Source organism: Catharus ustulatus, chromosome 1 (genome assembly GCF_009819885.2).
Source record: "Catharus ustulatus isolate bCatUst1 chromosome 1, bCatUst1.pri.v2, whole genome shotgun sequence".
In the NCBI taxonomy this organism is placed as follows: domain Eukaryota; kingdom Metazoa; phylum Chordata; class Aves; order Passeriformes; family Turdidae; genus Catharus; species Catharus ustulatus.
In genome coordinates, this window is record NC_046221.1 from 94,267,768 (window position 1) to 94,293,293 (window position 25,526).

At 39.9% G+C, this 25,526-nt stretch overlaps 1 protein-coding gene across 1 annotated transcript in view; it reads left to right on the plus strand.

The window, feature by feature from the left end:
* Nucleotides 1–25,526, plus strand: part of LOC117004646 (poly(rC)-binding protein 3-like) — a 498,514-nt gene that overhangs the window by 439,489 nt on the left and 33,499 nt on the right. Inside the window, 4 exon segments of the mRNA XM_033075599.2 lie at nucleotides 8,868–9,025; nucleotides 21,915–21,938; nucleotides 22,036–22,068; nucleotides 24,808–24,924. Coding sequence (XP_032931490.1) covers nucleotides 8,948–9,025; nucleotides 21,915–21,938; nucleotides 22,036–22,068; nucleotides 24,808–24,924 — 252 coding nt within the window. The 5' untranslated portion in view covers nucleotides 8,868–8,947.

Consider the following 25,526-nt stretch of genomic DNA (forward strand, 5'->3'; position numbering starts at 1 on the left):
ACATAAAAATCCCCAAGGTCTGAGAAACGTGGTGCTTTACTTGAGCGTTTGGAGGCACAGGATAAAGTGGTAGTTAAAGCTGATTTTATGCTTAAAGCTATGATTAGAGCTTTAGAGTCTTCAGTAAATAACTGGTCTACCCTATGCATAAATTGTCGTCCCTGATGTTGCAAACTGGCAGGTTCGTGATGAAGCTTATAGTTCGTTTCAATGCTGCCATTAGGAAAGGAAAGAAAGCACCTTCTGCTCTGTCCTCCTGCTTATCCTCGAATCCTCTTGGAGAATATTTGTACAGAGTAATTTATAGCAAGCTGCCACAACTTTCTTGTGGAAGCATTTATGTTCCATTAGATCAACATATCAGCTTTGATCTGCAAGGGCTTTTATCTGCCTGGCTTTTGCACACATGCAGAAGTGCTAGTTGGCTACTGGTTTGTACAAAGTATTGGCATGCTCGCTCCATTGCTTGTCTTGTAGTTCATGGGGAATTGTAAAGATGCTCTCTGCATTCCTGCCAGGGTAATTCTTTCTGGAATAATTGCAGAAAGAAGGGGGGGAAATTAGAAAGATGGAAGATACCTTTGGCAAAATAATCACTGTGTTTTCCATAGCCTGGAAATTATTTACTTCTGTCAGACCACAGATCTGTTTGGCATTTGCTGAATACCATTATGTAGCTTTTCTAGATTTCCTGATACTTCATTTCCAGACATTTGATAGCATTTATTACCTGTTTGGCATGTGATATTTTCTAAAGGGATAACTTTAGATATTTTGGCGTGTGTAAATGTCTATTCACACACAGAATAATATTTTTATATGAATTTATGTTAAATAAGTAATTTGTCATTAAATGTTGAGAGTAGAAAATTTGTGAACAAGACAATTGTCTTTATTGTGCTTCTGTGATTTTTGCTCCTGTAAAAAATTCACATAATCATATTTTTTATTTAAAAGCCTTTACAAAAAGCATTATTAGTAGAAGAGTCAATAAATATGTTGCTGTTTACTTCCTTTAATAAATCAAAAAGGGAACAACCAGTGTAATTGCCTAAAGCTTATGCTTATTGACTAGTGTAAGAAAAAGTTTAAGAGCAGGACTCATATACATCAAGCTCAGTAGCTAAACATTCATCAGTTGAGAACAGAAAAAATACATCTCTAATCTTTTACTGTTCTCTTCAAAGATTATTTGACATCCAGTGATCTTCAGCAAATGAGATGTCAGTCGTACAGGGTGAGGGCATTTCTCGTTTTAGGGAGAACACAAAGGCAGCTGCAGGGAGAACATAAGGCAGCTTCTTCTATAGATAGGATAGATTCTTCCTCAGGCAAAACACCATTAAACATATCAAGGAAAAACTAGTGTCACTTCACATACTTCAAAAAATTACATTCAAAAGGCAGCATTCCTGGAGTCTTGCCGGTTTTTATACTTGCCATTGCCTATAGAAGTTGTTCTGTTATTTTTTCATCCTGTTCTTTATCAGTTTCACATCTTTGGCAAAACTACTACTTCCAGCCATCTGTAGTAACTACAGAGCTTAGCATATGACAGATAAAGAGATTTTTATAATAATTAGTAAAAGCAGCACAGGGCTTGCTTAGCTGTGCAACTGCTTTTTGTTAGTGGCTGTTAACTGGTAGAAGAATGTGTTGTTCTTTAATCCCCTTTGACTTTTGAGCTACTATTTTACCACTTAAAAACCCCCCTACAAGCAAGTATTTTCTATATCTGTTTGTGTTGTCAATTGCTGCTCTCTTAGTAGCCCATATTCAGCTTACTTTTATTGGTTGTTATTTGTATCTCCTTGAGTATCTAATATATGAATTTCTGGAATTCTTCTCTGTAGTGTTTAAATTTCATTCTTGAGCTGTGCTTTTATCTTATTTTACCTTTTTAGCAAAAAACCCATTGTGCCAACTGACACATGCAAGCTTTGTTCTGATAACACAAAGAATTAATTTTCTCATTTCTGGATTTTTGGATTCACGCCAACTATCCCCCGACTTAAAATGGGCCATGATACAACGATTTAAGGGAACCAGGATCTGCAGGTCTTGTTCTATTCATGAAAGAGTTAGAGATTAGCATTAAATCTATTTTGGGGATATAAATTATAAGGATGTGAATAAAATATATAATCTTATTCCTTTGTGTAGAGTCCGCTCTAGTAATTTGGGAGATGGAAGTGATAAAGTAGAAAGGTTGATACTGCACCTGCTTCTTTAGCTATTGTTCATTAATCAGGTTCTCCTGGTGAGGCTTCTGTGTAAAACTGGAGTGCTCCAAAGCCTGATTGCTCATTTTGCAAATAGTTATTATTGAGAGAAAAATCCTTTGAAGAGTTGTCATTATTGTTACTGTTACGTTATTGTGGGCTTCCTTTGAGCTTTTTGTTTTTAGTAACCTCATGACAATATGGTTTAGTAACAGTGGATGTCTTTATCCTTCAGTTGACACAGAAACTGAATTAGTGTATGTTTAGCAAATATCCAGTTGTCTTCCTTTGCTTCAGCTGAGACTGTAAATATTGTCTGATCATTATCTCTTTTAATAATTTCTGAAAAAATTTTCATTGAAACAAATTAATGCAACTGCAGCTGGTTTTGCTCTGGATTTTACCTAGAGTTGTGGTTGTTGGTTCTTGGCGGGGGAGGGGGTAACTTTTGCCAGTGGTTTTCTTGGGTGATTACACTGTTTAGTCCTTCAACATCCAGAGATGTTACTTTCAAGTGAAAATCCATAGATAATAGCTGCCTAGCTTATCAAAGAGCTTGTAAGCAAAGTAGTCATCTCCTCGTTTGATAGCACAAACCATTCTGTTGCAGACAATTTATTTCTAATTTTTTCTAATTTTGAGCCTTACTGTATGGCCAAATATGTCGACTCTACTGATAATGTCATCAGTTCTTGTCCTGTGGTAATTTTCTTATGTTCCTTATCCCTTCTTGTATTCCCTCCAGTTTAAATGAAAGACTAAAATCGTGTCAGTAGCATAAATCTGCCTCCAAAGACTGGTGCTCTGCTGAAAGCACAGGTTGTTTCTTCTCATCATGATCCCTGGCAGTGTGTTTCTGTGTGTTTCTTCCAATTCCTGGGAGGTCTCCCTCCACCTACAGTCTTCTGATCAAGAGGACTTAGTTACAGCCTTTTCATGAATTCCTGACTTCCTGTGTTTCTTTTTTCTCTGCTATTCTTTTTTAATACTGTCTTTTTTTTTTGAGTTCTTGCTAAATAGATGAAACTCTGAACTATTTCTTCATAACAGTAGTGTGTTGCTGTCCAGTTTCCAGTTCTTCCTGACTCATGATACATCTCTGTTCATCTTCACATTATTCTGCTTTAGTCTTCCTTTTCATGCCCCTATGTTTATAGCTTGACATCTGCCTAGCTACCCCTCCTTTGGGATATTTCCATATATTGTGAAAATGATACATGTACTGTAAGAGACTGGATATTCTCATGTTTCCCTTACAGAAGTTATCTTTTTCTAAACATACAGATACATGGAAACTATATGACTGAGTTTAACCATCCTCATGCAAATTAGGAGTGGCTTCTCCTGAATATTTATCTTTTTTTTTTTCTTCCAGCAGAACAGCTGGAATTTATTTGTTTCAATTTCATCAGAATATTCTTCCTTGCTTTCTTCATAATTACATTTTTCAGTTGGTGATGATGAAGCATCATAATTAGGTTCAAAACCAACCAAACACAGAGAATGCTATGCTGGGTGCACTGGCCAGTTTCCTCTTTCCCAACAGCTCAGATTTAACAACCATAAAACCAAGATTTCACATAGCAGAGCAGGCTTCCTCCTTTAACTTTTCCAGGTGGCTCTTGCTTCCACATTGGTTTTTCTCACACTGTTTCCTCTATCAGCTATTTGAAGCTTCATTTCTCTCTTTCTCCCTGCCTTTCTCCTTCTCTTCTCTTCTCTTCTCTCTACATCTCTTTGCTTTCCAGCACACCTCTGTGACTGTGCAGCTCCACCCCACCTCACCCTGTGCACTCTGTTTATCTCCCTTCTCCCTTCTCCCTTGCATCCCTCTGGATCTTCGAGATGAGAGCTCTCTGGGCAGATTCACAGATGTCAAATAATTTATTTGGGCTTTAAACTCAGAGATCAATTGCCTGATGTCTACCTTGGTACTATGTGGGTTTTATTCATCTTTGGCATCCCTGCCTGCTGCTTTCTGATCCTGCATGCCCGAAGTGGTTGCCTTAGCTTGCATATCTTTTTTTAAGCACTGTGCAGCCATATTCTCTGCAATGGCCTGCTTATTTTCTTGTAGGGAATTAGTAGGCTTTAGGGGTAGGAAGACAGAAGGTCATGAGGTTGACGTTCCATGTCTCAGGCTTCAGGCAGCCATCTCACACTATCCCCTCAGCCGCAAGGATTCCTAACCTCCGTGTGTGTGTGTATGTGGGGGTTGTTACACTGCCCTTCAGCTGTATAGTTCATCTTGTAGCTTTTATTAATTCACTGAAATCCCTAAGGAACTCTGTTGGGGTTTTGTAGTAGTCTGATGAACATGTGGCTTAGCTGTTTGTTGTTTTATTCGCCTAATCTACCCACAATTACAGAAAAACCATGTTAAAAAATTGTATGTAATAAATATTGAGCTTATAGGACGTGGGTTTATTGCCAGCTAATATTAAAAATGTATAGAAACATATGCTTAGAGATAAAAGGCATTTGCATATTACTCTGCATCCATTTTGTTGACGTTTTAAAAAGGTTGTGGTTTTTAAAATGCATTTGCATGTCTTTTTCTACCTGAAGAAAAATGTTCACTTTTTACATGAGAAGCAGCAGTGGAAATGTCCACAGGAAATGGAAAATCCCCAAAGGAAGCAAAGATCTGCAGTTTGCTGGGAACTATCTGATGTGAGCTACTTTCCTTTGTTCTGTTGGCATCATGTTTTTTGCTTGTTACCTGGAGCTGCAGAACCCCGGATCTTGGATTTTGTGCATTCTGGTCCAGAGTCCCAAGGTCAGGAAGAGAATGTTGTCCAGTTGTCCTCCTGTCACTGCCAGCTCTCTGCTGAAGGCAGACTAAAATGCAAATACCCTCACTCTTAACATTTAGTCATGCCACTGACTCTGCCTCTCTGCACAGTACTCTCTGCTCACCTGTGGAGTCCCCTGACTTTTCTCTGGCATCAGGAGAAGTGTGAAACACTGATTTTTTTTTCAGTCTGAGACTCAATTCTCCCAGCCCCCAGGATAGCCATGGGATCTCACTGCCCAGAGCTTGAGAAAGGAAAGCCTTCTTTGTTCAGCCTCCTGTTCACTCGCAGAGGCATTCACAAGGCAGGAACTTAGTAAATTGTTCAAAATACTGGCTTTGCAAAGGAGAGGGAAATTACTTTACTGATTAAATATTCACTTGTATATGACAGCATTAGGTTTATAAATGCATGGATGTCTTGCTGTCTGGTAGGAGGCTCTGTAGAGGGAACCATTCTCTTCCTCGTGCCACGATCTGATATCTGCTTGCACACAGAGATAGAGGTCAGGATGTTTTACAATGTTGTCTGCAGAAAAATTTGCTTTAATTAGTTAAAAGTAATGAAGTACAGCAATGCATTTTATTTTAATCTGTCTTTAAAACCAAAACACCCAGGTCATTAACAGTACCGTAGGTTTATTTTGTAAAGCTATAAGCATTTTACCCAGAATACTTACTTGCACTCTCAGGACAACTGAGGCAGATGTGAATGACTTGGTGCAGTTTTTAAACCTGGCATAGTAAAAAGTCTTCTCTCTTCGTGGTGTATGTGTAGGTTTTAACTATTCTTCCTTAGCATGTGAGACTGCCTTTTTGAATTAATTCCTTTTGTATCTCACACAGCTGCCTAACTCCTTGCAGACACACACACTCCCAGCCCTCCCCCAGACATCTGTTCTGATTCTCAGTGCCAGGTGCCAGAGTTGAAGCTTGTTGGGAGGAGGGACAGTGACAAAATCCTTCATAAAATCAGATAACAGTGGGTTTTTTGAACAATATTTGTGGTGGAATTTAATTTCTAACTCCTGGGTTTTTAAAAAGAACCCAAAAGGTGTTAGCCTTTACTACTGATTTTTTTCACGTTTTATCGGGGAAAGGTCAGGCTTGGGTGGAGATTGGTTTGTTGTTGTGGTAAAGATTTTCCTCCACATTTTTTTCCAAAGTGATGCTGTATCCCAGTAGTACAAGGCCATGGCAACTGTAAACCTGTTTCTAGTCTGGGATTGTTTTCCCTCATGGGAATTTATCTCATTAGAAACACAACTGTACCTTCGTCACTGAATTTTGATCCAGAGAGGTCTTACATACCTTGCTTCTACATGAAACACAGCTGTTCTTGAAATCATCCAAGCATACCCTAAAGCTGCCATCAATTTCTAGAGGTCACAAATGGCCAGTGTTGCTCCTATACAGCCCAAAACCCGAGGTCTAGGCTACTGTTTATGTACCCAAGTGCTCCTGTTTGGCATTTTGGGTTTGGTTGGGTTATCTTTGACAGATCAAAAAATGCTGGGCTGTCAGAGCCAGGACATTTCCCTCAGCAGGTGAGCAGCATGAGACTATTCCCTTTCTCAGTCTGGGAACAGCCACAGTCATCTCCTCTGCTCCACGCTCTGAACTTGTCAGAAGGGGCTGTCATGGTCATACAGTTGCAGGTTTTCCCCTGAGTCCTGGTCTAATCTTAAACAAGTAGAGTGCAGCTGATACCCTTCTCTGCCATTCCCTGAGCTCTGCCTTGGAGTGCTTTCCTGTCACCTTCTTGCACTCATGGTGCATCAGAGACATGGCCAGGCTGCTTCTGTTTTCTGTCTTCTCATCCAGGCACCTGACTTCTTGTCTCCCTTTCTCCAGTGAGATAGGGAATATATAGTGTAAGTGATAAGCCTAGAAATGTGAAATAAATTTATTTAAATCAGCGGCTGTGGTCTTGGTTGTGGAGCACGTGGCATGAAATACCCTGAGTCTGTGCTGGGTTAGGGGAAATCAGGAAGGTGGAATGAGAGGTTTAAGATGCTCTTTCTCACTCTTTCTTTTCATCTCTCCTGAGGCATGTCTGACACTTATTCTTACAGTCACTGAAGGCACAGGAACTCTCTGTGGCCCTAGTATTCCTGCAGAGGCTTGAGAGAAAACTCTTCCAGCATATTTCCCAGGGGCAAAAAAATCAGGAGTGGTTTGGCCACTCACAGGTCATGGCTGAAATAAGAAGTTTCAGTTTCAGAGGAGTGACTTGGTGTGATGGTCTTCAGATAATACGCACAGGGCAAAATGTGTAACAATGGGAAATTTCAGTGAGCAAATTTAAGCCATATAGAGTGGATAACATTTTTCCACACTGATGTTAAATGTGTGAGACCATCACTTTTGGAGACCAGATGTATGGACTCTCATGGAGCTGTCCACCAATGAAAATGCAGGTCTGGAGGCAGCCTCCCAGGGTGCCATGAACTGCTGATTGCTGGCAGCTGAGCAAGTCCGTCAGGAATCACTCCACACGTTTCTTGTGCTCTTTCTTTAAGAATTACTGTTGACTTCTCTCACACATAACATATTCAGCCAATGTGGGCTTCACTTTGATGTAGTAAAGTCCTTAGTGGCTCTTAGGATAGAGCTCAATCAATTGGTGAAACAGCCTCATGATACTTCCTCCAGAGTATTTAGGAGAATGATCCTGCAGACCTTTCCAATTGTTCAGTCCCATGCCTGAGCAATCTTGGCAAGGGGAGAGCAGCCTACTACAAAGGTGAAATACAGTTGTACATTCCAAAACACAAAATGGGTGTCCCTAGGAGTGCTCATGAGCCAGTGCCCTATTTATTTATAATGCAAGGCAAATTTTTGAAAAGCCCAAAGATGAAAAGATAATAGGGTTGTTACAGAGGATGGCTAACAAAAAGGGATGGTTACTGAGAGGCATAATGTCTAAGAATTTTATGCATTATAAGGTAAGTCTGAAAAGGACAAAACTAAATCAGCAGTTGCTAAGCCTTTTCTACTACAGAATTTCCCTGCCCTTGGTAATATTCCTTGCTGCCCGCATTTTTGTTTGTGCTGATAAATGTCCTTGCATTAATAAACTCATAATGCATCTTGTTTATCCCGTCAAAGCCAGCCCTTGCAGCTTTCATTAGCATTTTGGGATATTTATGGCTTTGTAAATGACTGAAAATCTGCAATTTGTCATTAGGAATTAAGAAAAATCTTCCTTCCACTTAGGGCTGAAGCTAAGCTTTGGCCTTTGAGGGACTGAGCCACCTCTGGGCCTCATAGACAAAAACAAAGTCAGACAGTGCCCAGATTTACAACAGCAAGTGGCTCTTAGTTATTCAGATGTCTTTGATAATGTGTCATCCGCTGTTGCTGGCAGGGATCAGTGTTTAAGCTCAGAATTAATTTCTCTCTAGCTAGAGAGAAAACAAAAATATCTCTTCTGCAAGAGCAGAAAGAGAAAGAGGTAATAACAAGGAGAGAAACTAAAACAGCACCAGGCACATGTAAAAAAATGCATGTACAGATATATGCATATAGTATATACACACTGCAGAGATGAACAAAGTGCTCTTCAGAGGAAAACGTATTTCACTCTGCTGTGCTCTGTACTTTCAACTTTGAAATACAGGAAGTTAAGAAAATTTTAAAGGTTTCAAAAGGGAGTTTATCTTGTAATTGGTGAAGGGCTAAAGAGTTGGATGGGGAGGGATAATAATCAAAGAAGCCTTTTCAGCATTAAACTGTAGTCTAGAAAATCAAAGGAAGGAATGTTAATTGGTTTGTACAACATGATATTCTCAGTTCAGAGTAGCTTCAGCCACTCAATGGTACTTTTTCTTTTTTTTCTTTCTCTGTAGGTTGATTAAGTGAATACAAGAAAAAAGAAGAAAAAAAGAAAAACGAAGCTACTTTTAAGTATTGAAGATACAAGGCCAGGATGAACACGAAGGACGGAAGAGTGTCCGAAGGAGGTCTCAATGTCACTCTTACCATACGCCTTCTCATGCATGGCAAGGTGAAGCATTTCCTGTTGCCTGTGTGTTGAGTGTGTGTGCAGTTACCAGCAGAGCCTGGCAGTAACATTGACAGAGGGTCTGCTCCTCCTCCACCTTGAGTCAAAAGCATCATTGCCACAGCCAAAAAATCACCCCCTGCCTTTCAGGGAATCCTTCTGAAGTTCACAGTGCAGCCCGAGCTCATTGAAAGAAACCCTGCCTGTAACAAACCTGTTTTGAGTGGATCCGGCGGCAAAAAAAAGAACTTCTTCCATTGATAGTGAGCCAAATTGGGCAGACCCTTGCAGGAGGCTGACCTGCATAAAGCTCGCCTTTCTCAGAATTTGCTGGGTTTTGCTGGGCTTTTTTAGGATACCAGAGCATTGACCTGTGTGAAATAATTGCCACAGAGTTACTGTCTCTTTCTATTGAATGCAAATGAAGTAGAGTTCTTCATTATTCTGGTGTAACATCTCATCAGAGTGAGCCCCCTGATATGCCGGGGATTTGTCCAGGTCCCTGCGGGTTTGGGTTGGAAGGTTGACTCTCATTTTCTTTCTGTCCACTGCAGCACTTAAAGCATGCAGATAAGTGGGAAATCTGTGCCATAGATGAAGTGCCAAATCAGTATTGTCAGACTTAACAGTCTGGTCACTGCTTATTTCACACTGACAGATCATAAAGTGGGCTTTTAATTAAAAAACACATTTCATAGGTTTGTTTGTATTATTTACATCAGGCAACTCCAGGCATTTTTGAGCTTAATGAATGAATGAATGTTATAGAAAGGAGATTGTTTAGTCTCTTCCTTACCAGGGAACAGTGAATATATAATGCATATTATTCTGGAGATCAAATTTGTGTATATAAGTCTAAAAACTATTTTTACTTTTAGAGTTTAATTTTATAACTAAAATACTTTTACATTTTAAAATTCTGGATTTTTTCAACCTATGGCATGAAAACACAGATGATATACCCATAGCACAAATAGGACTCTAAGCTATCTCCCGTTCCATTTTACTTATGGAGAAGTGTGAGGGGGTACAGCTTAAGTTTGCAAATTAAAAAACTCAGAAATTAGGTTATGTCAGATCAAATTATGTTTTTTCTCAGAAATGATCTAACCATTTTGTTTCATTTTTTTCCCCCTGAAATATTCAGCTTCAGGCAGGCATCTGGTGTGTAAATCTGCATCTTAAATAGGGATCTGTCAAACAAATTTAATAACACTCTCTCTTACAAAACCCACCTAAAATCTGTACACATGTCTGTGCTCAAAATTAGGTTTTCAGGGTTGATTCTACTGGGTTCTGGTCCCAGTCCATGAAAGCATTTGAACACACACTTATACCAGTGGGTATAAACACCACTGGTTGCAGTCAAATTCCCATGTGCTTAGGTGATGGTGTTTTGGGCTTTTTTAATCATTGTCAGACATTGTCTGCTTGTTTCAGAATCATGCCTTTAAAGCAAAAATCAAGTATCTGTCATTTTCAGGACATTGTATTTAAACTGTGGGCTAGGATTATTGGGATTTTTTTTAATCAGAAATTAAATACGCTAAAGTTCATTTTCTCTGTTAAACATCTTTGATTGTGTGTGCAACCACTTCTAACAATAATGGATGTTATGTGTCCAGCCTTCACTGCATATGTAGTCCCAAGGGTCTAAATTAAACCCACAAAAGCTGCAAAGTTCAAAATTTACCTGGATCTATACTATGCATCCTCAGTTAACAAGGCACGATGGGTATTCTGTTATGCTCTAATCATGTATCCTATTGTGCTTAAGTATTGGAAAAAGCACATTAAATGAGAATTTATTTTGGTGATAAAAGTCAGGCGCTTTCCATTTGTTTTATGTCATTTCTGTGATTTAGAAATAATACAGCAGAATGAGTGATGTCTGAATCAATATGAACTCGGTGTGAGAAGGCATTCTGAAAGCTATATGTGCCTCTGGAAAAGAAGAAACACATTTCTAGAATCTTCCTTGAGATTTGTTGTGGTAATGACATCAGTGGAAATTACTGTTCTCTAATTAATATTTCTAGACAAAAAAGTTTGTCTAGAAGCAGAAGTTGGTCTGTAAATACTGGTCATAACTTGGGAGAGAGGAGGGGAAATAAAAAGGTTTTTAACATAGGAGAAGCAAACTGGATTAAGCTACTTTTAAATTGAGATAATTTAAATGTTATTTATTAATGCATTGCATAGTAAAGCAAGGACCACTTCCCACTAACCTTATCTCTCTGTGGCTAAACCATTATTAAAGTGTACCTTTGCATAGGGAAAGACTACGTACTTTGTGTTGTTTGCATGCATTCTGATTGGAAATCCGTAACTTGTGCTACTGTGTTTGTTTATCTTAACTGTAAGTCCTGCAGACTTAGAAAATTTTCACCATGTACTTTTCATGTGATTTGTATAGAGGCTTTAAATCAAGAATGGAAATCTTAATGAGGCAGTTAATTAAGTCAAGAATAGAAATCTTAATGAGCCAATTAAGGTAAATTCTATACCTGCAGAAAAATTAAGGTTTGTATGAGTGGACAGACCTCTGCAAGATGGTAATGAATAAACAAAAAACACCACAACAAACACAATATGTGGCAAAACCAAAAGACATTATCATGCAGTGAAAGAGAAAGAAATAGGAAGAGTCCTGAGCTCTGGGAGAACCAGGACCAGTGTCTCTCCTGTGCAGGTAGGACAGCACTGATCAGCACTTTTGGTCTATCTTCCTTAGGGGAAAGCATCCAGCTGAGCTCCTGCAGGGCTTTGTGCAGCCTCTGGCTGCGGAGGCTGGGATGGCCCCTGGGAGCACAGCCTCTCAGCCACCGTATAGCAGGGTTTGGGAGCTGCCAGCCGGCAACAAGGCAAGGCACAGCCGTAATATTCTCAGGGCAGAAAACGTGGTGTTAAGGGAGCAATTTTTTTGTCGGTGGAAGTGGAAAAAGAATTTGTGCAGACTCTGCAAAAAGCCAACCACTGTGAGGTATAAAATGTTAACCGCCGGGTAACCTCAGTGTTTCCTGGTATGAGAGGTGTCCTCCTGAGCTGGGACTTCAGAGATTTTGTGATGATGTAAGATGAAAGACTTATTTTTCATCTTGTGCCATGTTACATCAGTGAAAAAGTTATGATGGTGTTACAGCCCTGAAGAGAAATCATGAGCAGCACGAAACATTTGTCACATTTTCTTGTGATGAATTAGAGGGCAGGTATTGGTGAGGATGCTGCAAGGGCAGTGCTTAGGCATTCCTTGCATCCACTGAGAAGCAACTGTCAGTGTTTGTAGGAAATCTCCAAAGCAAGATTAGGAAAAACTTGTTACAAGAATGTGTGAGGAGGGGAGGAGGCTGCCTGGGCATGCTGCACCATCCATCACTGAAGGTTTCTAAGGACAAGTCAGACACAACTGAATTCATGCTGTAAAGTTGCACTTCACAGGCACTGCAGCCTCTGCTGCTCAGCATCTTTCTGACCAAGTTACCTGAGTGCTGCTCCAGAGAGGTCAGAAACAGAACAGCCTTTTGAAGGACATGCAGTTGGATACACAGAATTTGTTAAATAATGCAGATATGCATTTTCATCCTTTATTAATGAGAAAGATGCACCACATTAAGAAATAAAGCTGCTCCATACATTTCAGTAGAGAAGAACAGAGAATATGAGTTGAGGCTGTTTACAGTGCCCTACTTCTGTATTTTCCATCTGGTTCTTGCTGTTTCTTGAAGTGAAATAAGTAAAATCACTGTGTAGGAAAGAGACGTGAATGAATATGGGTATTCTATTATCTTTGTCTACTTCAAAAGTATAATTTCTGGGCAAGGTTGGAGTATTGCAAGGATTGCAAGATTTCTGCTTCCAGCAAAGGCAAGAATAGCAGTATTTGCCCAGATCAAATCACTGTTTTTGAAGGACGTAGGGAAGACAAATGGAGTGTACGTGCATGCATGGGCAAACAGCCCCCAGCCCTTTGTATGGAGAGGCAGAGCTCAGGCCCCAAAAGAACTGTATCTTTTTCTTCCTTTCTAAATTTTTGTCAAGATAAAAATTCTTTTGGCTCTTTGCATGTCATGGGGTATAGGTGTAATGCTCCATGTTTCTTACCATTCCTTGCTCACCTTTTGCTGAATTTTCTATTCCGATGATTTGTGGCTGATTTTTTTTTTCCTTTCTTACTGCCACAGGTAATGAGGTTGAAAGACTGAAAAATTGTAGCCTTGCCCACGGGTATCTGCCAACATACCTTAGCACTTGACATCTGCAGTGGTCTTGAACTAGGTTTGGTCAGTTCATGCCCAGAAAGAAATAACTTAAAACAGCACCTATTTTGACATATTAGATGATGATTACATGATTTTTGACTAGTTTGGTTTTGTACACAGCCAGTGTTAACAGGCTGATTAAGACTCTGGAGAGTCAGCATTAAAGTTTTATTTTAGATGTGGATGTGGTAAAGAGACTGTGCCAGTAGAAAGGTCGTAAATCTCAGGAAAGCAGCTTAATGGAGATTTAAAAGCCAGGTCCATGAGGTGGAACAGGAGAAAATGTTTAAATGGGCCAGCTCAGAAAGGGCAGCAGGTCACAAATCTACTGTGAGATCCACCTTCTTATCTTAGTGGTGCTGCAAGAATCTCTGCTTCCTCCCTCCAGTACAGTGCAGGAGATATAATGCATTGTTTCCAAAGGCACCGTGTGAACATGTGCATTGATGAAGTCATATTGGGTGCAGTGAAGTCTGCAAGAAACCAAAGTAGAATGTAGTAATATATGGAGTCTGAAGAATCTTTTAGAGAAAGAGAGTGGAGTTCAGCAGTAAAAACCACAATGGATTAATGAAGTTGGATGGTTAGGGAGAACAAGGAAATAATTTACAGGTAGGATGAAGGAGTGAAGGGAAAACTGGCAGGGAAGTAGGACTCTTGCCAAATACTGAGAGGTGTAAATTGGAGAGTTGAGGCAATTAACTGGCAGAGGTAATTTGGAAGATACATGTTCAGTGACAGAGGGAAATCTGGAAAGCATAAAAGGCTAAAAAGCATCAGATGTGGCAGTGTCTAGAGAGTGGCACATTTGGGATATGCTGTGTTGGAGAGGAAAGCTATTTCAGCAGAAGTGTGTGCAATTTTGGATGTATGGCATTGGTGCATCATGGGGCATAGATAAGGTAATTACCTTACTGTTCTTCTGGCAGAATCACACCTGCAGTTCTGTGCTCAGCAGCAGGTGCCACGTGTGTGAGTGATGTTGAAGACTGATAGAGGAGGAATTCACAGAAAAATTCAAAAGTTTCAGGAGACTGAGGAGACTGTGCGTAGCTTTCATAAATACTTGGAGAGAATAAATACAAATATTATGGAGTGTAGTTATTTTGAATGCTGCAATTGCTTGTGGCTGGAAATGATGGCATAAAATACTATCTTGAAAATAAATCTAATAAGGAAATCCCAAGAAGAAAATCTGCTATTGAGATTTTCATTATGTTCTGTAAGTCTCCTATGCAAATTTTAAACATGCCCAGTAAAAAGTAGCACATGGACGATTAGACTGTATAATCTGCATTGATGGAGGAAGGATATGATGGCTGAGTGGAGCTTTTCTTTCCCTGATACTGTTTGTTCCATGATACATTTCTCATTCAGAAGCAGTTAGTTAGAAAAGTGTACCTGCAGTCAAATGTTTGGGTTTGGACAAAACCCTATGAGTGCGTTTGTTTTTAGATGCTAAACTTCCAGTACTTTCAGCTTAATTTTGCATTCCCTGAGGAACTGAGGGTATCTGTGTTCGAAATTATTTCAGCAGGATCAGTGGGTGGCTTGTGGCACTGGAAGTTCTGGTTACAGTGACTTGCATCCAGCTTCAGTGGTGACTTTCAGACAAGTTGGTGATTACTTTGTGGTGCTACATACAGAATTTTTACAAGAAAAAGAAAATTTAGACTCATAAAGTGGTAGCTTACACTTAACAGCTCAAATACAAAATAAAATCAGTGAGAAACAATGTCTTTTTCATTAGTACAGATAATACCATTTTAGCATCAGGGATTTCTTTTAGTGGCCACTTTTTTGGTGCCTGCTTAATAGCCTCCTTGAAAAACCGTAAAGCAAGTTCAGAATTTATGTAATTTTCCACATTTTAAAGGTAATGACCTTCTCCTGTTCCATTTTTTTTTAACTTTCTGAAATACTCAATGCAACAAAGTAACTTTAAGAATCACCTTGTCAGTAATACAATCCAAGCTATAAAATGCCAATCAAGCCAATGTTTGTTCTCTTCTTTCCAGTTTCCACAAACACTGTCAGAGTATTATGAGGATTGACTGTCCTGCCTATTGTTATTATGGTTCCTGTTTTGTTTGCTTGCTTACTGTGATACCTGAGAGCCCTGGTCATGGAACAAAACTCTGCATGCAGGTGCACAACACAAGAAAGATCTCTTCCCAGTGTTTTTGTAGGAGCAGCCAAGATACTCTCACTAGTCTCAAAATTCAGCAGAATCAGCCCCTGGGCACTCTCTGCTCCTGAAAACAATCTCCATAGCTGTGTTCCCACTTTTACCAAACAAAATCTCCTCATCGGTCCATGACTGCAATGAACTGAGATTGCAGAAGGCACACACCCTACTCTGCTGCTCCTTCAGCATTACAGGTGCAGGGACAAGCACTGGGACAGAAGTGGTTTTTGAGTTGGTTTTGGCAGGGAAGGCTGGGAGCTTACATGTGAAATAGAATGTAAGCTGGCTACCCATCTGCTATCAAAAAACAAAGGAAAAATGCCCATTGGCACAGCTGCCAAAAAAAAGTTAGATGTACTTGCAGAAGATGCATAATACTGGAATCTCCGTCAGAAAAACCATAGTTTGTAGATTTCGTCATACAGTACCATATTTGTTAGCATAAGATCTGCCTCAGTTAGGAAGGCCTTGGACCACAATGCCTTTCTAAATTGGGGCTGTGGGCATCAGACAGTGACTACTGAAGCATCACCTAGGAACATGAGATCTCCTGTGTCAGTGAGGCTAATCCCACGTAATCCCAAAACACAAATCAGATGCTCAGTTTATCCAAGGCTGCAGTTCTTTCTCTGAGGTTGACACATTATGTCATGTTTCCAAAAACTGACTTTTCTTCCAGTCTTTGAAAAATGTTGGTGCCCCACATGCTCCATGCAAACGCATCGTTCAGAACGTCTTTGTGGAACATATTCTTGGGATCTTCCATGCAAGCATATTCATGAGTTTAGTTGACTGTTGGCAACTCTGTCCTCAGGCGAAGGTGAGGAGAGAGAGAGTTGAGTTATCTTATGCCTCCTTATGGATGGGAGAAAGACAACTGGTCTGGGTCTAGAAAACTTCATCAGCACAGCTGTCGTGTGCTGTTACCAGGACCCCTCCATGTCCCTTGATGGGTGTGTTTCCCCACTATGGAAGCCTGTGTTTCTTTCCTTTCAAAGCTGGTTTGTTTGTAGACTCCAGCCCTACTGGTTCTACCTTGTCCTTGCTTTATAGAAAGCAAGTTAGCATGTGCAATCAGAGCACTACCTGAAGGAATTTCAAGCTTTAGGATGGAGCCTGCGCTTCGTCAGATGTTTTGAGGTGAAAGCGTATATTCCTATATTATTTCTTAAATGTGTTTTCCTCCTAGATGTGGCTTTATCTCAGGGATCCTATGAAGTTTTCATTCCATTTGCCCCATAGCACTGATGATAACAGCTGCATGATAATAGAGCAAGCCCTGTGCATTTCTATGGTCCCACAATAGCTATCTGGTTTTGTTTTGATTTTCCAGGATTCAGTGATTATTAAACCAACCTCACACTTAGAAAAAGTCATGGAATTTCACACTTTATGTTTACAGATCAAAGGTTAATCTTTAAACCAAGGTTTGTTATCATTTGTTAAGCCTCTTGTTTTCTTTCTGATTTCTTTCTCTTGTTATTCAAAGGACACACCAGATAATTGATTAGGAAATAGGTTTCTTCTACAGCCAGTTTTATATCTTTATTTAGTCAATCTTACCATCAACAGCTCTGCAAAAGCCTTGACTCACATGCATTTTTGCTGCCACCTTTTGCTCTGCTGGTGCTGCCTCACCTTCACCACAGACGATGCAAAATCTGCAGAAATAGCTTTCTGCTCTTTAATGGGTCCACCACTTCCCAAGTGTTCATCAAGAATACAATTCATTACATTCTTGTGACTAGGGTGTGCAAATAATATTATATGCTACATTGCAGCATGAAAGAAACCGTGTTTTTACCATTGCTTTTCCTCAATTTTTCTGCAATGAATTGGCTGGTTAGTTAGTAATATACTTTGCTGATGCTGGGAAGTCTCCCTGCGTTTGTTGGTAAGGTTCAGCTCTTGTTTTATCTACTAAAGAAAATCATAATGAAAACTCACTTCCCCAGGCTTGAGAATTATCTTCAGGCTATCTTGAAATCATCATGTAGATTTCAAATTTTCCTGGGATTTTCCAAAACAACTCCTTGAGCACTCTCCTGCTTGAGATGAGGTCACCAGGTGGTAATGCCCTTGGAAGGCATCACCTGGGCTGGGTTCACAGCACCATCTGAAACTCAATCCCCTTTGATAATTCTCAGGATAGGCACCCCAAATTGCTGTCATTCCTTGAAGGGAAGTTGATACCCTGTTTAGTGCCTGCATGTGTATATTGACTTTAAACACAAGTTAACAAATATACCTCTGTGTGTGTATGAGTATGGATCAGTGGGTGTAGAGAAATACATGCAGCATTTTGGAGTCATCCAGCATGGGTGTTATGGCACAGCTGCTTCTGAAGGCTGGGTGTTTACGTCTTGAGGCCAAGGAGCCTGGGTGGTACTTCTAGCTCCAGCATAAGTCTGCCAGATGGGTTGGCTTGGACTTGTCTTTCTCCCACTGAGTTTTAGTTCCCCTCTTTATAACTTCTTTTTGTGCACTTCTTTTTGATCTGCTGTTGAAATGGGATTGTATGAAACAGAGTAATTGTTATCATGTAACTTTTTCCACTATATTTACATGTGGATGGTTAGTCAATAAATCAGTCTGAAATTGATGATAAATAGCTAATGCTAGCTTATATTCCTGAGCACTGGAAAATAGCAAATAGTTCAGTTGTTAGTATATTTTTTTTTTTGTAACAGGCAATTATTTGCTAATGCAGCCAAATCAAACACTTGTGTGACCTACACTGAGGCTGAACTTGACATCAGCTGTAGGACTCCTCTCACCAGATTTTCCATATGTAGTGTCAGTTTAGGCTGCTTCTACTACAGATGAGAAAAACCAAAAACCCTTGGGAGTACACTTCTTCCCTCCTTTTTTAGGAACAAAACATCCTTCATTATCTCTCCCTGGGCTGCCATGAGGGTTGTTTGCCTGACTTACACTGAACTTCTAACTCATAATAAACCAGCGTAGGTGACAGACATCTTATGCACTTAACTACAGCACATTTGGTGTCTGGCAGATTTAGAAACATTTTTTAAAGAAAATAAAGCCATTAAAGTAATCTTGGTTAGACATAATGCTAAAACTTGAGTGTCATAAAATTCATGTTAGGTATCTCATTTAGCAGTAAACTTATTTCATGTTGATAGAAGAAACTGTATGAAACAAATATTGGACCATACAAAGAAACATTAAAGGTTTGGTGACGTAGCTTTGATAATTTGAAGAATGAGGTGAAAAGAATCTTTTGATTTCATCTTCTGCTGAAAGAGGTTTCTCTTCGTAATTAAAGATAGAACCTGTTGTCACCAGTACTTTCTGGGAGCTTTCCTATAAAAAGTGCCAGAAAAGTCTGAAATGACCCATTTAAAACCATTATGTATTTTTACTTTTTCCCAGTATTTTGTATAAAGCAAAATTGTGAAAAATATCTGAGATGTCCATGTAAAGTTAGTGCTTCTCTCTGCCCCGGTGACCTTACCTGACATAGCCAAGTAGAATCCCATTTCCCAGGGTAGAGGAAAAGGTGGCATTGGCTTGGATGTTTTGAAACTGGTTTATAGAATAAGCTCTAAAGTCACCCTTTGATGAGGGGGAGATTTGAAGTACTCCATATGATTACAGTGACATTTGCTAGCCTGTTCCAAGGAACCGGTCACCAATCTTTCTGAAATATTTTTTTCTCAGTGGTATTCACAAATGAATTATTTCACTCATTTCTTTGATAGCTAATACTCTTTGTTAGTAAATAACAAGGTGATGATTGCTCATGTAGAAGTCCTGTCCCCACTGAAATCCAAAGCAAAACGCACAGAGAATTCAGTGGAACAAGCAGCTTGAGAATATTTTTATTTATGCTCTCCTTTGCTTGTTTAAATTCTCCTAATTTTCTTGTTGGAAATGGACCATCTTTTTTACCCATGTTACAAACAGTGCATTGCTTTTCTGTTCCTAAAGCAGAGTATGTTCTCATATTTCCTAGGAAGATATTTTTGCATTTATTACCCATGACCAACCATTCATTTCTGAAAGAACAGTATCTCTCATTAAAACCCAAGATGATCAAATGGATTTGGACAGATTTCATATTAAGTTTATGCTGACAGAGCCGTGGAGGTTCAAGGCCTGCATGTTCTAATGAAATTTCAGGTATACAAAACCTGAAGTTATACCATGGACTGAAATACAGTTACTTGCCCATAGCAACTGAAACAGAACACTCTCATCCCTAGCAAAAGGTCCTTCTACCTCCTAAGAATTTGTTTCATGAAAATAATTGTTTCTGAAAACCAGAACTGAGAAGAATGGAAGTTTTTATTATAAAACTGCTGGATGTGCTAAGTGGTCAGATAGGAGCTACTGGACATGGGGGATTCCCAAAGCTTGTCATCAGTGAGAGCCTTGCTCCCTGTATTGCCATTCAGCAATTACTGGCAGATTGGCAGAGTTATGATGATAATATAAAAAACAGTAAGATCCTAAAAACTGGGGGGAATGGGTGTCCCAGATTTGTGTCACTGCTAGCAAAAAAGCTGCATCTCATTTGAGAACCTTGACTGAAGAATCACAGACTGAAGGTTGGAAGGGACCCCCAAAGGTCTCCAGTCTGACCTCCTAAATCGAGCAGATTACACAGGGCCTTGCCCAGGCTGAGTTCTGACACCTTTCATTCTCTGTATCAAGCCATCCCCATGGTATTTTGTTTTTCCTCACATTGAGTAGGAATTTGATATTGTAGCCTGCTTTCCTTATTGTACACTGCAGTAAGACTCCCCTGGCCAGTCTTTTCTTCTTGAGAACAAATACAGTTCTCTCAGCCTCTCCTCATGTGTCCCATGCTCTGGTCCCCTGACCAGCTTGGTGGCCCTGCATTGAATTCACCTCAGTGTGTCCTTGTCTGTCTTGTACTAGGAGCCCAAAATAGGCCACAATCCTCCAGGCATGGTCTCACAAACAGAAGAAGACAAGAGTCATTTGCCCTAGCCTGCTGGCTGCACGCCTTTGATTGATCAGGGATGCACTGCTAATATACTCATTTATTTATGTTGAAGTTCTGAGTTAGGACCCTTGGGACTTTTTCTGCAAAGTCAGTTTAAAGGTAGCAAGTCTTTGTCCAGCTTGTACTGCTGCAGTGGCCTTTCCATCACAGACATGGGGCTTTTCATCTGACTGCATTCCACTCCCAGAGGTTTCTCTCAGCCCAGTTTTCCATCCTGTCCAGCAGTGTATTGACTGTTCCCCTCAGTCTGGTGTTGTGTGTAGACGAGCAGAGAGCATAAAGGAAGGTATGCCAGAGTTCATTGAAATAGGTAACTTGTTCTCACTGTAGTCTTCAAGTCTTGTGAGCAGGATGAGGAGTTGCAAGCACAAACAGCTTCATGTTATGAGCTTATAAACACCTGGCAAAAATAACTTCAAGGTCACTGCAGGTAGTTCTTTCCTGCAGAGTGAAGTCAGTACCACTTAATCATGAGTCCATCACTGGATGGAGCATTGGAGGACAAAAATTTCAAAAATTTGAACTGTGTTCCAGGATGGATCATACTGAAGTGTATGGACTGGGTGGGGGGAAATGGTGAATAATACATCTCATGGACAGCTCAACCATCTGAGGCAGTCTTTAACTGTAGAAGTAGATTTCACAGTCTTAGTATAGGACAGGAGTGTATTTTCCTTTAGCTGGTCTCTCCATCACATGATTTCCAGTCTGATGTCACAGCTGCATGATTTGTGTAGCATGTCCAGACTATGTGTTAATTTTAGTGTTAAGAGTTTCATTTTTGGTACCTGTTGGTTTTATTTACCAAGCTTTTAACCCTTGGGATATTGCCAGAACTGCCACATTGTTCCCCTACTATATGTTTACTATCATGCTTCTTGATATTTTCTTTCCTTTCGTGGAAGGTTGTGGGAGTCCAGTAGCAATTCCCAAATCCCTAAAAAGTGATTAGCAATTATTGTTCTCTAAGTGCTTAATAGGGAGATTAAGACAGGCCACCAGGTGTTTACAAAATAACACTCGGTAGCGTGGAAATTCAGCTCTCACTATTATAAGGCATAGGGAGGGTAAATGCCTGCCCTTGAAGAAACCAGCAATTATTTTGGTCCTTGTATTACACCTCATTTTCTCCAGTAGATTGTGCAGTTCTGTTATTTCTTAACTTTTCATTTCCTGATAGGGATTTGTCTATGTTTATAGTAGTGGGATTGATCTGTAACCACAAGATCGGTTTCTGTTAAAGGTGTTTTTCCTGCACGATCAGTTGGCTGCAAAGCTGCATTTTTAGTCCATCCCTTTGTATCTAACATGGCATATTTGTATACAGCAACAATGGAAGGCAGCTATGCTTACACTGAAATAAATGATAGTGAAATAGCTTAGGAACAGCACAAATGCTCTTCTGTAACAAATCGTATCATTCACGGTGTCTTTTTTTTTCTGTTTCAGGAGGTTGGAAGCATTATCGGAAAGGTCAGAAAATAACTTTATTTATATTCATGTCAAACTGTTTTATATCAGTTCTCTTTTCTTAGCCCAGGCTAACAGTTTTTTTATGTTTCTTTAACAGAAAGGTGAGACAGTGAAGAAGATGAGGGAGGAGGTAAGACAAGCTTTGATGTCTTCACTTGCCTTCCTGCCCAGCTCAGAGAACAGTGAGTTCAGCATGTGCAGACCGATGCTGCCATCAAGTGGGCAGATCGTTTAACATCCCTGTTCTGTGCAAGCGGTGGGGTATAAATATGCTGGCCTAAATTAAACATTATTGTTAATGTAAGCTCCTTATCACCGCAGCAGTCTGGAGTCTTTCATTCTCATAGCAATGAGCCTGCTGCTGCCTTATCTCAGGAACAGCTCGCAGCATGGTTCTGTGCATCAGACCCACTGTATCTTTCATTAACATACCAGCATCAGTCCTGCACATGGCTTGGCCTCCTGGTAGAGTTTCCAGAAATCTGAAACCAAGCGTTAGACTGATGCACGTCAAGTTTGAGGGTAGACACAAGCTTGAGCAGATCAGGAGCCAGATGTGTATAAGCCAGAGCATTTCTCTGCCATGTCTTGGCAAAGCCTTAACTTTTCCTCATTTTGCAGCTGTGAGTAGGATGTGGGCAGGGTAGACACACACACCTGCCAATTGCATCCTTTGAAAAGGCTGAAGACACAAAAGGATTAAAACAGGGCACTGCATAAACCTCAGCCTGCCCAATGTCTGCAGGCTTCTTTCCCTGCCACAGAGCAAGCTGTGCTATCTTCAGGGGAGTGTGCTCAGGTGGAGGCTGCAGACCCACACCAGTCCTGCAAGGCAGCACATCCGGCCTGGAGATCCATGTAATTTTTTTGCTTTGAAGCAACTGCTAAAAGTGTAAGTCAAAAGACAAGTCCTTCTGTTTAAAACTTTAGGAGTGCAGTGTATAGAGGATGCCTCAAGAAAAGTCAATTTGGCTCTAGTAAAGCTGCAGTACATTACTGTGTCAACTGCTTTGTTGTTTTCTACTCTGATAGAAGGTCTGTGGCAGGGAAATGTCAAAGTATTTTACTAAAGAAAATTGCAGACATCCATCTTTAAATATACACAGTCGGGATTTCATTGTCAGGCTGACTGAGTTCTGAACTCTTTTTTTGATGACATGTTTTCACCCTTGTTATCACACATTTGCTAAGACTTAAAGAAAAAAAAGGTAAGAAAAAATGTTTCCAGTGTACTAGGTAAGCTTAACAGTTGATCAAACACATTTTAGTTTAATATTAATTATGATCATGAGCAGATACCTTTATGTATAAGTTGTATGCACAGAAGGGAAGCCATAATTGGAGAGTGCTCTTGACTTCTGAGTAAAACATCTTAGAGAATACCTATGATCCTTGGTCTGTCTTTCAAGATAAATATCAAATGTTCTTCTTCCAATCCTGGACCCCTGTCATGTATATGTGGTCAGAAGAAACTTTATTTTTTTGATTATTTTTTTAAATAATAGAATTTTATGCATATTTATATCAGCACAGGACTAAGAGGCTGTATCTCCACACGATGATAATGGTCCAAATTACTGCCTTCTTCAGTACTTCTTTAAAAGCAAAATGCAATTTTTATTTTGACTTCCCTGGCAGATGTGGCAGGGTGCGTGCCATCTTTATGGTGTGAAATGTAGCTCTATCTTTGGGGAAATGTCAGAGACAATTCTGTCATTGAGGAAATGTCAGAGACTTCAGACCTAAAGAAAAGTACAGAACCCTCAGTTCTGTGCCCAAGTCTGTGGCAGGAAAATTTTTCTATCAGTGGTGTTGAACCTTGCTTTTTTTCATGTTGTGTGGTGGTCGTGTCTTATGGGGAAACACAGTCTCTCGTAGTAGAGCAGCAGCGTGGTGTGGATAAGGGCTGGGACACAGCACATCAGCAGCTGTGTGGTGACCCTGCAGGCAAAGGGCCAAACTTACCCAGCTTGTCTCACATTTGCTTCAGGCCCTGATCCCCAACAAGGTCAGTGCCTGTGGGTGAACTGGGGCTCCAGAGACTTGTTAGTCTGCATTAACATACTTCCAGCTCTGAAACCTCAGAGAACACATAGGGTGGCTCTTACCTGAACCAGGTTTGATCATTACCTACACTAAAGATCCTCTTAAATATATGTTTTAAAATATGTAAATTTATATATATATAAAATTCCCTGGTTGAGACGTTTTCTCTGCACTGCCACAGTGGCATAAAGAGGACCAAGTATACTTGAGAGCCAGCCTGGCTTCTCTATGAGACTTCTGGTTTTCTAACTCCATTGAACAGGCTCCTTGCTCTATGGGCACAGTACTGTTGGTGTTTCCTGTCCTAGCACTGCTCCTTTAAAGAGATGCTCAGTGCACATTGACTGGCTGCCTTCTCCACAGTGCAAAGCAAGGCCCCGGTAGAGAGGCAGAGAGGCCAAGCCCCACCTTTGGGGCTCCAAACCAGAGGAGGTGCATCATTCCTGGGAAGGGCTGGTGCTCCCTAAAGACAACCACCCTCTCTTGAATTCTACACTTCAGTCCTACTTATGGTTAATCCTGCAAGAAGGAAGGGAAAAGACTTGATTATGCAATTATTTGGAACTTTGAGTTACAGAGGTGCTATTTGCATGCTGCAAAGAAGGCTGCATAAGTATTTACCCAGACAGAATCCGGCTTCCCGCAGTTACATGAATTTTTGGAATGTGATCAGTTTATGCTGAAATTATATGATGTTGGGTCTGCAGTTGTAGGGGAGGGAATTAGATGCCTCAACGTATTCCTTCCCAAACTATATCCCTAATCCTACTTAGTTGGCTCCCTGGGAAGTGTAACTTTGAAAAATATTTGTTCCTTTTTACAGAGTGGTGCTCGAATCAATATTTCAGAAGGCACTTGTCCAGAGAGAATTGTGACAATAACAGGCCCAACAGATGCAATTTTTAAAGCTTTTTCTATGATTGCACTAAAATTTGAAGAGGTAAGCAAATAATTTTTTTTTTCTCTCTTCAAGTCAAAATACAAACACTGAATTTTCTCTTGCTTTAATGTTAAATAGGATTTGTTTAATGTTCTATTTAATAGCAATGAAAGTGATTATATTTTTATAAATGCTTTTGGCAGCAATGCTGAAGAAAAATAATGGGTCAATTTACAAGATGTTTGATCATTTCTTGCTTTTTGGAGGCTTCAGGGAAAAGCAATTGCTTCTAGTAATGTGCGCTAATGGTAGGAAAAATGTCTTGGAAAAATTCTATTCCCATTGTGGGTTTGATTTGAAAAGAATAATTGCCTAACTTTTAACTCTATTTTGTATGAATCCAGTTGGTATTGATGTAAATTTTATATATGTCAAAATGAATATATAACTCATTGAGCTAGATTTTTTTATTTAAAAAACAAACTATATGATTACCAATTACCACATTTAAGGCTTGTCTTTTAAAACCAATTAAAGGCACTCAGAGTAAGTGAGGCAGGAGCTCAATTCACTGTAGACTAAGTGTTCTGTGCATATATGTATCTAAAATTCTGAGATTTCCTTCCGTTTCATGGGCCAGCTAAAATTAGATACAGTCAACA